The sequence below is a fragment of the Cannabis sativa genome, chromosome 2 (assembly GCF_029168945.1).
Source record: "Cannabis sativa cultivar Pink pepper isolate KNU-18-1 chromosome 2, ASM2916894v1, whole genome shotgun sequence".
NCBI classification, from domain to species: Eukaryota; Viridiplantae; Streptophyta; class Magnoliopsida; order Rosales; family Cannabaceae; genus Cannabis; species Cannabis sativa.
In genome coordinates, this window is record NC_083602.1 from 55,015,526 (window position 1) to 55,031,551 (window position 16,026).

A 16,026-nucleotide genomic window follows, 5' to 3' on the forward strand; every position below is an offset into this window, starting at 1 on the left:
CCATCTCACAACACTAGAATTGTGGAATTAAGAATTGACTTGATCAGTGGGAGTGATCAATCTAGGAACCTAGTTTCCGAGAAAGATCATTCATATTTTCTCAAACTTCCACCTCAAGTGTTAGATTAATTATGATTCACAACAACCCTTAAGATTAATGGTTATTGTGAATTCATAACTAATCATTAATAATATACAAGTCATTGGTAAAATTCTAATAAGTTATGTTATTTAGTAATTGCTTACAATTTCTAAAATAACATGTTATTGAACCATTTGCTCTTTTAAGAGTTTGTTGGTCCATCCTTAAGATGACTTATTAGAACAGTAAGATCAATGTTTTCTAGTGATTACATTTTGTACAATAAGAGTTCAACTACAATATTAATTTGAGACATAAATTAAATTATAGAATGATAAAGAATTGAAGTTGTAGTACAACATGCCATGAATGAATAAATAAATATCTTAAAGAGCGATTAATAAAGTTTATCTTTAGTAAAGTTGCCTAATGGGGTGGAGAACATTAATTAAGCATAAGTTTTTTCACCAATAATATTCATTAGGCAACATTGAGAAACATAAAGATATAAAAGAATATTCATTGCTAAGAAGTTTATTTTGAACTAAGAATCAATAACAAAGGAGATTTACATTCTCACTTGTTTTTATAAATGATTCTATTATAGACCTTGGCATTTGTTGCTCGTTTCAATTCATTAATCAGTTCCAAACAGTGAACTAGAGGAGAATGTATACGGTACCATAAATTTTTCCTCTAATAGTGGTGAACATATGCAAGCTTAAGGTGTCTACCTGTAGATTAAAACAAACATCTCACAAATTGGTATTATATCATCTTTTCCTTTAGGTTTGAAAAGAGAATTATTGAAATAATTATATACCAGAAGGTTAGTGAGAGTAATATTTGTTTTATACGTAGACAATATGTTACTTGCAAATGATGATATAAGTTTTCTATATAAGTTAAAATAATTCATATCTCAAATTATTATTTTGAGATAAGGAATATAAATAATATATATAATTTTAATTAATTAGAGAGTAGCCACAGCATCTCTGATTAAATAAAATTATGTATTATTCATCTGATATAACTTTTATCTTTAAGTGTGATAAATTCAACTCGAACCAGCATCTGAAAAATGATATGGAGTGAGAATAAATTAAGAACATTCATTCGCTTCTATTTTAGAAGCCTAATGTATGCCTAAGAGTCTGAATAAGACTTTGCATTACATTTGTTTGAGGATCGTTAAGCAGTATCAAAATAACTAAAGTTAAGACCACTTTATTCTTCATACAAAGTGATGAGGTGTCTTTAAGATACTAAAAAAAAAAATTATATTCATACATATTTTGTTAAGATGAATTGACCATCTGGAAATATAGTTAACCAATTAGATTCTAATGTACTTCACTGGTTGTATTGATTCACGTAAATCAATATTTTATTACGTCCTTAAGATTACCAGTAAGTTATATTGTAGAGAATCTTGATTGTTATTTCCACTATAGAAGTCATATTCATTTATTGTTTTGAGGATACATCTCGCATGATGTATTATAGAGTTTCATAGTAGGCCTAGAGTTCAGAATTACAGTTTCATTAGGCCATTAAGAAAATTTTGCGATAAATTCAGCTACAATATTTATGGCTAATAATTATAAGAGTACTGGTCGAAGCTAGCATATCGACATTAAGTATTTAACCATAAAAAAGGCGTGATAAGTGGTCATTAATCACGCAAACTGAATTGGGTAATCGCATATCCTTGACTAAAGGCATGCCGCAACACAAATTCAAGGATCATAAAGTAAATGTGGGATTCAGTTAACCCATATGCAGTTTTTTATTTGTACAACCAAAAATTATTCAATGAAACTCTAATTTCGATATTTTCTCATATTTATGTGTACCTTAATTTCATCTGAGAAAATTATCGTAAGAGGACCTGAATAAACATAAGGGTTAGGGTTTATTCGCTTAAGTACATTGCCACATAAAGTACATTGTTATATAATAAATATATCGTAATACATGGAAGATAATACTCGACTTATAATGAGGACATGTCGCTATGATTCGTATGTTTATTATATAATGGGGAACGTTTGGGTTTGAATGTTTTAGTCTAAATGCTGACCAAGTGGGAGAATATAAGAATATTTTATTTAAAGAAATATATTTCTATTTAAAGAAATAAATTTCTATTTAAGGAAATAAATAAATAATTGATTTTCTGATAAATGAATATTTATATTCATTGAATCTGGACAAAATCAATTATGTAATATTCTATATATGGTCAGATTTCTATATTCATTACCTGATTTGATTTCTTGAATTAATTGTCAAAATATTCTGACAATTAATGTGGCGCAGATACTGATGGAGTATCTCACCTATAAATATAGGGTCTCGGTCCCCGAGCTCCTCACTCATTCTGTTCATAACAGCAAAATCCATCTAAAGAGAGTTGAGAGAGCGAGGAAGCCCGATTACCCACATCAATCGGTTTCTTTTGCAGATCAAGCTTATGTGGGATTAATGCTCAAAGAATCAATGGCTGGAGGTATTTCGATCCTTATATTCATATAGTGTATATGTTTATTTATTCCGCATGTTATATACACATACATATATTTTATATTATACATATAAATGTCTAACAAGATTCTGTGGTAATCATGACGGGGGCAAAATTTATCTAAGAAAATACAAAGGCAGTGTTATTTTTGGCCAACAATGATTGAAGATTCAAAGGCCTATGTGAAGAAGTGTGACAAATGCCAAAAAAATTTTAAAGTCCCCCGAGCACCGCCCAATGAGTTGATACAAATGTGCAAAGTCCATGACTCTTTGCTATATGGGGAATAGACCTGATCGGACAGTTACCCAAAAGAAAGGGTGGAGTGCAATATGCATTCTGGTTGGTGATTATTTTACAAAGTGGACGGAAGTCGAACCACTTGCAACTATCACATCCAAGAAAGTTTTGGATTTTGTGGTAAAAAACATTATATATCAGTACAGACTTCCCCAAAAAATTGTTTCTAGAAAATGGGAAATAATTTGACAACCAAATGTTCACTGACTTCTGTATGACACGTCACACGTGAGAATATAAAAGGGGCAAGTGTTATCCCAAATCTCTGCACAGGGTGATGTAGCATCCAGTTGAGTGACATCTGAAGAATATTTCGTGATTTGGATGGGTCGTACGCTCCATGACGCATCGTCCTAAGTAATGTGTCATTCGTAGACAATTGATTTAAAGAAGAAGCTGGAATACACCGTCCAACCAACCTCCATATCACGATCAGAACACATACACCAACTAGAGTAAATGTGGCTAGAATATCTTCAGAGATATTTTCCATAAATGTTCAAGCAGTCACATTCCTAATTTTGTGGGATAGAATTGCACGACAGGGAAAAAGATAAAATATCTTAGTTTTCTCTTTTATTTCTCTCGATTTAGGAAAGTAATTGAATTTGCTTATTTATTTCTTATTTGTTTGGGAAGCCAATATGATGTTTATAGTAGAGTGGTTTCACTATTTAGGGATTCAAAATATTTTATTCAAAAAAGTGTTCAAGCTGCTATAAATTCTTTGTAAAGTGTTCGATAAAGATCAAGAACTTCTTGCTTTTTTTCTCACAAATTAATATAAATAAAATATAAGTAGACTATTACCATTATCACAAGACTCATGAACTTCTATAATAAAATCATATTCTTATTACTTAATTATTTTTATTAATTGTTTCTAATCGCTTTAATTAATTTATTATCGCTGGCTAAAAATGATAAAAAGTTAAAAAAATATAAATATTATTAAAAGTTTATAATCTAAATAAATTAGAAAAAAAAAAAATATGTCATAAATTTGTAAAAGTAACATTTCCTTTCCGTAACGTAATGAACTTGTAAAAATGAATTGACATAAAAGAAGGATATAAAGCTAATACAGAAAACTTTAAGTGTCCAGTGTGTGAGTGTTGGAGGTCCTGAGTTCGAGTCCGAGATAAAACATGATGTAATATATAAACGCTTGAATAAAACAAAAAAAAAGAAAACTTCGAGTTTTCAGTAACGAGCAATGGCTATGGTCCGGTCACTCCTGAGTCACTGGTACAGACCAACGCCGCCACCAGCAGCTGCCATAGCTTCACTACTGCCTCACCTCTCAAAACCCACTTCCACTACTCTCTCTACCCTCTTTCAACCTTCAAATTCCAAACCCATCTCCTCTAAAACCCCTAAACCAAAACAACCCCATCTCACTACCACTCCAACTCACTTATTCATCTCTCCTCTCAAACCGGACGACCGGGCTTCCACTGATTGCTCAAAGCCTCGCCTGGATGACGGTGGTTCCGCCACTATTGCCGCCGTAGTGACGCCCACTGGGGGTCCCTCAGGTGCTGTTGGCATTGTTCGGTTGTCGGGTTCCTCTGCGGTGGATATTGTGGGGCGTGTGTTCCGTAGAAAAGTGAAGAGGAAGAATGGGAGTTCTGGCTCGTGGCGACCCACCAGCCACGTTGTGGAGTATGGTGTTGTTGTGGATTCTGGGGGCAATGTAGTCGATGAGGTATGTATATATATTTATCAGTTCTATGTTCAATTCAAGTATTAAGCTTTTCATTTAACATGTTTGGGGCACAGTCCTTGCAGTTGTAAACTGTAAGCGTTTGTGATTTGTAGTTATAACGAAGAAATATTTATCAGCTTGATATTTATGCTTAGGTTGTTAAATTTGTTATCTTGAACTGGGTTTTTGTGGTTCAAGTTGGCTTTTGTGAGTCCTCTTTTAGGTGTTTGTGGTTCCCATTTTGGCGTCAAGGCAAGTTCACTTGTAGAATTCATTGAATTTCCAAAGTTATAAGCTTTTAACTGAAATTTTAGGATTCAAGCATCTACTTTGAAAAATTGAAAGTTATTGTTAGTAGTTAGTTGTTCATTCATATGCGAAACTGTTTACTTTATTAGGTTTGTATCTTTTTGCTCGGGATGGAAAATTCTTTCGTGAACCAGGTTGAGGTTGTTATGGTTCAAGTGTGCTTTTGTTATTTCTTTAGGTGTTAGCTGTACCCATGTTGGCCCCAAGATCCTACACTCGTGAAGATGTGGTTGAGCTTCAGTGTCACGGAAGTGAAGTTTGTCTAAATCGTGTACTGAGAGCTTGCTTAGATGCTGGGGCGAGGCTAGCAGAGCCAGGTTGTTCACAACTTTAACTATAAAAATATATAAAATGCAAATTTTTTTATTTGAATTGCTTATTCGGAGCAACAAAACCATTTTAAGTGTTGGGATATCAGTATATACAAGATTGGTTTTGTTGAAATAGAATATGTATTGTGAGTTCAAATACAACCAACAATTTGACTGTTATGTTTTGTTGTTGGAGTAGGATTGATGCAGGTTCAGGTTTGCTGACGTCTATAATTTTATTTTATAATTTCTATTTGCAGGTGAGTTTACACTCCGTGCCTTCCTCAATGGGCGTTTGGACCTCTCACAAGCCGAAAACGTTGGAAAATTAATTTCAGCCAAGAGTGTGGCTGCTGCAGATGCAGCACTTGCTGGAATTCAGGCATGTATTCTGTTCAGGATGTAAATTTTGATGGTCGTGACCTTTTATGTTATTCAATTCTGCTCTAGCTAGACTTCCATTGCAAATTGCAGCAATTGTATTTTTTGCTTCTATTCAGTGTAAGCTTAGCTTTTTTGGCATCTGCCATGTTAAGCTAACACATGCATTGTCTTTTTCCTCTTTGATAGGGTGGCTTTTCTTCCTTAGTAAAATCAATTAGAATGCAGTGCATTGAGTTGCTAACTGAAATCGAAGCCCGTTTAGATTTTGACGATGAGATGCCACCTTTAGATGTGGAGCTAGTTGTGAGTAGAATAAATTCTATGTCGCTAGAGGTTGAGCATGCATTAGAGACAGCTAATTACGACAAGCTTCTGCAATCTGGATTACAGGTTCGGTTTGCTGTAAATCTGACAAGTTATCCTTAAAATGATATCCTGTGGAAGTTGTGCTCTTTTTAGATGATCATTGACTTATTAAGCTCTTAGTTATTTTCACTTAGCTTTGTTATTTCTATCTGAACTGTATTAGTGCTATCTTTTATGTTTTGTATTTTCTGTTTTGGTTCTGAGCTTTTCTCTTGTTCAATTCCACTACCTACCTCTTAATTATTCACATGCTCTGTGTCATGTTTCTTTGAATTTGCACTGACAGATTTCTTTTAACTGTTTCCCTTTTTACGTGCTTCTGACATGTGGTTCTCCTTATTGAAATTTTGCAGATTGCAATTGTCGGTCGACCTAATGTTGGAAAGTCCAGTCTTCTTAATGCATGGAGCAAAGTATGTTATGAAAAAAGCTTTTCTTATAACTTAAATTGTTGGAGTTTTCTTCTTATATAATGGACCAGTCTATCGAGAATTACGTAGCCTCACTTACATGCATTATAGCTACGTAAAATCCATCCTTTTCTTTTTATTTTTTCTTGGAAAAAGGTACTTGAAATCCATCTTCTGAATCTTATTTTGCATTCAATTATTACTTTTGGGGCAATGGATGTTTTTTTAAATGGAGTTAACTAGACTATGATTAGTATATTAATTTCTTTGTCCATAATATCAGTGAATATTTTGTAGAGGGAATGTGAAATGTTTTGTTTTTTAACTTGTGCTTGCATAATTACATAAATTATTATAAGTTTGTCATCTTAATGAATATCATGTTTTTATATAGCGTGCAGAGTGATAGAGCAATTGTTACAAGTATCGCTGGAACCACTCGTGATGTAGTTGAGGCTAGTGTCACTGTCAATGGAATTCCTGTTACACTTCTTGATACAGCAGGCATTAGGGACACTGATGATATAGTGGAGAAGATTGGTAAGCTCATCCTTTTTGCATAGTCTAAAATTATGATGTTTTAGTATTGATTCTAAGCAAAGAAGATGAAACCAACTTCACTCGAGATTCCTTTTCTTCAATAGTATCTTTTTCAAGTTTAAAGATATTTTTAAAATTACAACAAAGGCAAATCCCTTTTGTAGCAGTGATGATTGATTTTTTCTGTTGTCAGCATCATATTCTATTCACATTGTACTAAACTATTCCATATTTTAGACATCCAAATGTGCCCAATTTTCTTTTTCCAATAATCTCGTTTGGTAAGAGAAATGCTTTGCTAATGAATGACTTGAGATTTCAGAAGGTCTTCATTTTTGAACTTGTACCTGTTTCTCTTGTACATACATTAAAGTTGAATTTGACCACGTATGACTACTATTTTCCAGGTGTGGAGAGGTCTGAAACAGTTGCTATGGGTGCTGATGTCATTATCATGACAGTTAGTGCTCTTGATGGATGGACTCGAGAAGATTCAACACTCTTAAACAGGATTCAGTCTAACAAGGTTCTAAGGGGGTTTTACAAACAAAATAATATTCCTTTGTGCTTCCTGCCTTTCATTCCATATGTTGATTTACTATATTTTTTGTTTGGAATTACAGAAATCAACTGGATCTTTCTCTCCAATGATCCTCGTAATAAACAAAATTGATTGCGGCGAATCTATTCCTAATATTGAATGTATCGATGAAGATGGAAATACTTTTACTAAGCATGTCAAAACGTGTGCTGTAACTGGCCAAGGAATAAAAGAGCTAGAGACGGCAATATCAGAGATCGTGGGTCTCAACAAAGTTATTCAAGGGGGGCGCAGGTGGACTGTGAACCAAGTGAGCACCCTTATGACTTTAAAAGATTCATCTTTCTAATTTACAATCTTCTTATAATCATTATTTTTATAATTGATCCAAAACTGCTTTATCTAATTTGAATTGATGAATCAACAGAGACAATGTGAGCAGCTTGTTAGAACTAAAGAGGCTTTTATAAGGTTAAAGTCATCGATAGAAGATCAAATGCCTCTAGATTTTTGGACAATTGATCTAAGAGAAGCATCATTGGCTCTTGGGCAAATAAGTGGAGAAGACATTTCAGAGGAAGTTTTATCTAACATTTTCAGCAAGTTTTGCATTGGTAAATAATTATTAGCTTTAGAGTAATCTAAAACAATTCATAAAGAACAAAATATTGTTTCTTTTTGTACTTCTTTGGTTTAGCTGTAGCAAAATATGCTTTTCTTTTCACAATTTGTTAATTCTGACTTTTTCATTATGCAAAAATGGTAAGAAATTTATGTTAATATTTCAATAGTCATTGGTCAAGCTTACAAGTTATATATTTCTGTGTATATAACACTAAAATGCATCTTTAATGGGTTTCTTGGTAGTAGTAAAGAAGTAAAAGAATCTTTGTTTCTACTAATGTGATTACTTTTGAGCTTTTTCTTTTTTTAATTAAATAATTATTTGCATTCAAAGTTATTCAGAATTTATTTGGTAAAAAAAGATATAGCTCTTAAATTTTTTTCTACTTTAGCTAAGGAATTTTTTAGCTATTTGTTTAGCTATGTGAGATTATCCTCCAAATCTTTCTTCAATTTATAATTATGGATATTGGTGGTTAAACTATTCAAACTGCACATTTTCTAAACCTCTGTTATGTTTTTGCTCTATATTATTTCGTCACCCCTTCTCTATTTGACCCCCAAATCGTCCTATGTGCCAATACAAATCTTGATTCATGGCAACTGTTAGGGGCCACGTGAAACTTGAAAACCCAATTTACAATAATATGTTTTTTTTCATTTAATTTAAAATAATAACTTTACTACTGTTACTGACGTATCACGTCAGTCAAGTATGATATTTTTGATGTTCTTAAAAGTAATTTTTTGGCTACTAATAATGTTGATAAGAAAATAATTAGTTACATTTATATTAAAAACTTTATTTTCATATCATAAAATTTGAGATATATTTTGGTTACTCTCTAAAAACTTATTTGTATATATCTTTGTAACTAATTAGTTATTTTTAAGTTATATTATGGTAGATTATAATTTAAAATACATTAAGGTAATCTTAAACTGTTATAAATATTAATAATTATGTGGATGTCTAAATCTTTTATTTATTACCATTAATTGTAATCAATATTCATCTTTTTCTTAGTTTCCCTTTTTCTTAGTTTCTTAATATCTCACTCTTGTATTTGTATAAATAGGGGTTCACCCCATTGGAATAAACAACTCAGAAATTCTCATTCACTTTCTCTTTCTCTCTTCATCTTCTTCTTCTTTCCTCTCATCTACTTTATATTATTTTATAACACGTTATCAGCACGAGTCTCTGCCCAAGCTTCAAGCATGAGTCTCTGCCCAAGTCCCAATGTAAGTATCTTGTTAAAGTTCTTGAATTGTTTCAAAGTCAAAATACACTAAATATATATTTATATATACTCCTCTGACTGAAACAATTTCAAGAATCATTTGGTTTTTTTTTCTTTTTATCTATATATCTATATATTATATATGTATGTATATATTTTTATATATTTATTATTGATTTCATATATATATATAATGTTCTTATCATTCATAATATTTACAATATATGTGTGCCTATGATATGATAGAGAAAATCTATATAAATATTGCATATATCCTGAAGATTATGCATCATCGATAAAATATTGCATATATCCTGAAGATTATGCATCATCGATAAAATATTGCATATATCCTGAAGATTATGCATCCTCGATAAAATATTGCATATATCCTGATGATTATGCGTCCTCAATAAAATCTTGCATATATCCTGAAGATTATGCAAACGTAATATTCATTATATAGTTGATGGATATATAATGAAAGAGATGAATACGTATTTATATATATGTTCTTGTATTCTTTGAGGACAATGAAAAGTAATCTAATATCGATATACATTTTGACAAACATTTCCTGAAGTAAATGTTTTATATTTGTCAAAAAAATGATTGTATTTATGTGAATACAACTAAAGAATCATTAAAAATGATTATTATTGATGCAATTTTATAGTGGGTTTTGAATACCTAAAAAGAATATTAAGAAAATTGCATTGAAACATCAAAGTATAAGAATAACAGTGAACATGGCTAATATTATTTAAATACATGAGACATGTATTTATTGTTCATCATTCCCTGCAGAGAATGATACGAATTGAATTCAACTACTTTTAAAGATTGTTTGTATTAGTCATGTTACTATACATTGTTATTACTTGCAATGTTGGAAATTATTGCATGTGACATATATTAAAGATCAAATTTTGCATACATCTTGGAGATTATGCAAAAATTGTATTCATATATTCTTTGAAATATTGTTAAAGAAATTGTTGAGTAATTTCTTTTTATATATGAACAAGTAATAAATTTTTAAGAAATTTATAATAATGTTCTACTTGTTCAACGTCATTCCCCGAAGTGAATGTAATGATTTTAAATAATCAATGGCATTGTTTGCTACTCAAATATTTCCAGAAGAAATTGGAAACAACCAAAAGATGAAATACCACACACAATCAAAGTGCATGAAATCTATATATCATGTGTGGGATTGAATAATAGTAGTCGCGTACCTGTAGTACGGACACACTTATAATCAAGATAAAAGTATATTTGATTATTGAATAAGTGTGAATTGTACAAATTGATTGTACATTTAGAATATTTAAATATCATTCCCTGAAGAGAATGAATAGACATGAAATTCTATTTCAAAGAATATAAATTTCACATATATTGGTAATGCCAGAAGCAAATTAATATATACATATTTTATTATTTCTTGAAATCAATAGTTTCAAACTATTGTTAGTACAGGATATGTATATATATAGTTACTATATAATTCAGTTTGCATATTCCCGAAAGTGGATATATAATTTACTAATATTTGTTAGTGATCCAATATAATCAAAGTGATAAAGAATCACAAAATGATTATTTGAAAAGCTTCCTGAAGAAGTACTCTTACATACAATTGCTACTTTGAGTAGCAAAATATCTTTGTATGTACCTAGATGTAACTTTTATCTAGTTATGAAAGTAATAAGAGATGACTTATTATATGTACTGGTTGTACATTTAAATATATAATATATCAAGTCATGATAATTAGACTGATGAATAGTCTAAATAAATTAGACGACTTGTTAAAAAGATACCAGGAAAAATGAATGATATATTATGGTTATATCTATTTGACCATTATAACAACATGATGAAGTTGTTATGTACATTTTATATAATACACATCATTAAATTGATGATAGTGATTCCTGAAGAAATATAAAATTTGATAAACATAATAGTGACTCCTGAAGAGTGTATATGTTTTGGAGAATAATATAATTATATTATTCGTGTATATAAAAATGAAACTTATAATGATTATGTTGTAATAAATTTACATTACCTTTGAAAGTTTCATTGAAATACAAATTATAGTGAACCTGAAGTTCATTAATTGAATTATTTTGACATGATAAATCATATGCAATAAATTGTCAAAGGATTTGACTAAATTTTGTTGAAGAACCAAAAGATTCTTCTCATTGTTAATTTATAAGGCTCAAAAGAAGAATGTGCATATATTTGCACATAGAAAATATTTAAATTATATTTCTTTAACAATCTTGAGCCATTGTTAGATTTTTATTGCATAGTTTCTTATCGATGTGATAAGATTATATGATCATGCATTTACAAAATGTGTAAATTTATGTATTTCTAATTATACACGTATGACTCATTCTTAGAAATGAATTAAGTTCATAAGTATTGAACTTGAAACTGAAGTTATTGAACCTGAAGTTCAATGTCATATAATATATATGAGTTTAAATAGATATTGATTCATTGTGATATATTGAAATCCCTACAGATGTATTAATATTATTAGATATCACAATTTCTTAAAATTCTCTCGATCAGGGGGAGAGAAGCAGTTGGGATCGATGATAATTTTTGAAAAATGATCCTTGCACAAAGTATATAAGAACGATATAGTTCAAAATGATATATACCAACTGCAAATCAATATTATTCAAAGTTGAGATAGAATGAGTTGAAAACGCCTGAAGCGTAAATGAACAATGTAGAAATTATTAATAAATGTTCATTTGATTTGCCCTGAAGTTGTTAAATCTAGAGGTACTCATGGAGATACCTTAATGTTATAAAGTATTAAAATGATAACCTTGATGAAAACGGTACTCGAAGAGACTCCGAAGAGAAGTTAGACATAACACATTTAATCATAATTGAATCCCTGAAGTGATTCGTTATAGGTACCTATAAATGATAAACATATTTGAAAATATGTAATTTAAAGAGATCTCTATAAGTTATGTCAATATGGGAGGAAATTATCATTTATTGAAATTTTTGCCGACAATAAATATTGAATGTGTGCATATGCAATAAACTAACATGAGATAGCAAGGATCATTGTATTAGATTTGTCGAGAATTATCGACATACATTTTGATTTTTGGCCAAAATATTATGACGCAGTCCAGGCAAATTTACTCACATAAAGTGAAGTAAGACCTGTAGGGTGTGCAAATAAATATTTCTAATGAGAAATTTGCATATATGTATTTGTACATAATGAATTGTTGTACAAAGTTTGCATAGACATGAGATTGATTGAAGTAAGGCTTAAATATTGAGAAAATATAATCATTATTTGATTATAGCCTGGAATATATTTTATGAGGATTTATAAGCGTCACATAAATGTTGCAACAAAAGATTATTTATTTGGAGCTCCTAATATAGTGAGAATTTGAAATAAGCCTTATCTAAAAATTCTAGAAGAATTTAATACATGTCTTAAGTGATATAAATTCTAAGTCGCGCGCACTATATGACAAAGATCTTTGTATGAAATAAAGACATGTAAGTAAATTATTGTTTGAAAAATACGTATGGTTGTCTATGCAGTATAAATACGTAAATTATACGTTGTGATAGACTCTTGAAGAGTTTTTGATTAATTGCAAAACAAACTTTTATTTCTTTTGTATATCGAGAAATATTAAATGTATAAAGTTTGTTCATTAGTATTGAAGTCCTGAAGTACTTCATATGTATTAAGAATTATAGATATATGATCATTTGATATGAAAATTAAGATCATACAACAAGATGGAACAAATATATGGTATTGGAGTACCATCATTGTCACAAACGAAAATTTATATTATCATTAATGTGTTATGTTCATATCTACTTGAAATGTTAAATTTTAGTATGAACAAGATTGTATATACACATGAATGATACAATTAGTTGGATAAATATGAATGTTCCACGAACCCCTCATCTATAATTTAGAAGTCCATACATACTCTGGAAGAGTTATAGAAAATATATGATCAAAGATTATATATGGTGATATTTTAAAAGTGATAACAATAATCTTATGAGATATATTATCACCAAAAGAATTATGGATCATATGTGTATGAGGGGGAGACATATTCATGTTACACTCTTTTTCCCTTAGCTCAGGTTTTGTCCCACTAGGTTTTCCTGGCAAGGTTTTTAACGAGGCAACTTGCAAATAGTTATGAATATGAAATATATATTGTACTCTTTTTCCCTTAGCTCAGATTTTGTCCCACTGGGTTTTTCTGGCAAGGTTTTTAACGAGGCAACTATAAATCATGTTAACATACTTGCATTTTATGAAGCAAGTAGAGAATGTGTGTGAGTGAGATCATTGACATAGCATATTCGGGAAACATATGGATTTCACTCAATAAAGAAGTATCAACCCAAGCAATTCTCTATGGATAATACTGCTTGCATCGCTCAACTAAAAGGATGGTACATTGAAGGAGATAGAGTTAGAACACATTTCACGAAATTCTTCTTTATACGCTTCAAGAAAATACATATTGGTGTTCAACATATTTAATTAAGTGTCAATCTTGTAAACTTATTCACAAAGTTATTACCAACATCAACATTTGAGAAGACGACAGATAAGATCGAAATTCGTCGATTAGAAGATCTCCACAAATGCCTAAATGAGGGGGAGTTAGTTTACACTATACTCTTTTTCCTTTGATCAAGTTTTCAACAAGATTTTTAATAAGACAGTTATTATGGACATCCAAGGGGGAGTGTTATAAATATTAATAATTATGTGGATGTCCAAATCTTTTATTTATTACCATTAATTGTAATCAATATTCCTCTTTTTCTTAGTTTCCCTTTTTCTTAGTTTCTTAATATCTCACTCTTGTATTTGTATAAATAAGGGTTCACCCCATTGGAATAAACAACTCAGAAATTCTCATTCACTTTCTCTTTCTCTCTTCATCTTCTTCTTCTTTCCTCTCATCTACTTTATATTATTTTATAACATAAACAATATTTTTGAAACTAATGAGTTGTCACGCAATAGAATAAGTTACTATTTTTATATATGGATTATTTTATATTAAGTAAGATTTTTTTTAAAAAAAAAAACAGTAACTAATCACTATATTTGTAATAAAATAGTTTTTTTTTTTTTTTTGGAAATAGCAAAAAAATGTATATTTCCCACATCTTGAAATATTCACATTGAAGAGTAGATCGCAATGGTATTTTTTTAGACTCATCCGAGTAATGAAGTGATCAGAAATTATTTTTAAAGTTTGAGAGAAGAGAGAAATAAGAAAGAGAGAAAGAACAAGGAGAGAAAGAGAGTAACCTAAGAGAAGAGAAAAAGGAAAAGAAAAAAAAAAGAGAAAAAGAAAGGTATAAATAAAAGGAAATTTGGTAATCCATGCTAAAAAATTAGCTATGGTATTTAATTAAATCCAATTATTACACATAGGAAAGATATTCCAATCTTTCAATTTTCTTCCAAAATTACCTTTCTTTTTAACTCCCATCATTCTTTCTAACTCCATTCTCTTTCTTCTTTCCCTCTCCCAAACTCACGGTGACCCACCCCCTCCATAATCAAACTCCATTCGAGCCCATCGCACGAACCCACCCCCTCTAGAACCGAACCCACGACGACCCAGGAAACCACTCGACCTAAGCGACCCAGGAGACCCACGATATGCCTCAACGACCGACGAGACCCACAAGACACCCCAGCAACCCACGAGACAAAGCTCTGTCCAGTCTCTGATCACCTTTCCTGCCTCCGTCCACGACACCAACTCCAACCCATGTTTGTTTGTTTTTTTCTTTAATTTCTACTTTAAATTCGCAATCTGTGATTAAACTGAAATGTGGTGATGACTAAACTTGTAATTTTATTAATTTTTGTGTTTGGAGAAGAATTTGAGTTTAGGGATATAGTTTTTTTTGGATTTTCTTTGTTTGTGCAAAATTATGCGATGTTATGCAATTTTTGTGCGATTGATATTGCAAATTCAAATCAATTTTCTGTGTTGGTATTGTTGTGCGATTTTCATGCAATTTCTGTGCAATTTTGTGTGTTCCTATTGGTATGTGATTTTTGGGCGACATTTTGTGCGATTTTATTTAAACGTTTTACTCTAGACAGTGCTTGAACAATTTTAAGCGATATGTTTGCGATCTTTGTGCGATTCATGGTTGTTGTTTTGCAATTTTATGTGTTATTCGTGTTGTTTTGTGATTTTGTGCAATTTTTAATCCAAGTAATAGTCATCTTTTGTTTGTAAATACAGATGGCTCTAGAACTCATTCTCCCATTGGCTGAGCATTTTCCAAGGCGTATCACCTATAGAGGGAATGCGTACTTTGTTTCAATAAAAGCTAAGTTCGTAGCCTTTAACTTGACCGACAAGGTGAAGGAAACTCCCTTTGGAGTTTTTTGGAATGCCAATGATCTAAAATTCTCCGGGGTGATTGTGCATCAATTTCTATTGAGGAAAAAGAAAGTGAGTGAGGTCAAAAATGATGAAGTGTGGTTTTACGTGGGTAAAACTGAAGCCAAATTTGGGCGGTCTAAGTTCGGTTTGATCACATGCCTAAAAATGAGGGGTGGCCCCTCGACAGAAGAATTGAGTACACAA

General features: G+C 30.9%; 1 protein-coding gene across 1 annotated transcript; it reads left to right on the forward strand.

The window, feature by feature from the left end:
* Nucleotides 1-4,069: 4,069 nt before the first annotated feature.
* LOC115721348 (uncharacterized) lies at nucleotides 4,070-8,293 on the forward strand. The gene is made up of 9 exons (XM_030650627.2): nucleotides 4,070-4,620; nucleotides 5,108-5,246; nucleotides 5,501-5,622; nucleotides 5,811-6,014; nucleotides 6,344-6,403; nucleotides 6,802-6,940; nucleotides 7,348-7,466; nucleotides 7,564-7,791; nucleotides 7,909-8,293. Exons 1-9 carry the CDS (start codon nucleotides 4,129-4,131, stop codon nucleotides 8,101-8,103), a joined length of 1,698 nt encoding a protein of 565 aa, XP_030506487.2. The 5' UTR covers nucleotides 4,070-4,128; the 3' UTR covers nucleotides 8,104-8,293.
* The last annotated feature ends 7,733 nt before the right edge of the window (nucleotides 8,294-16,026 follow it).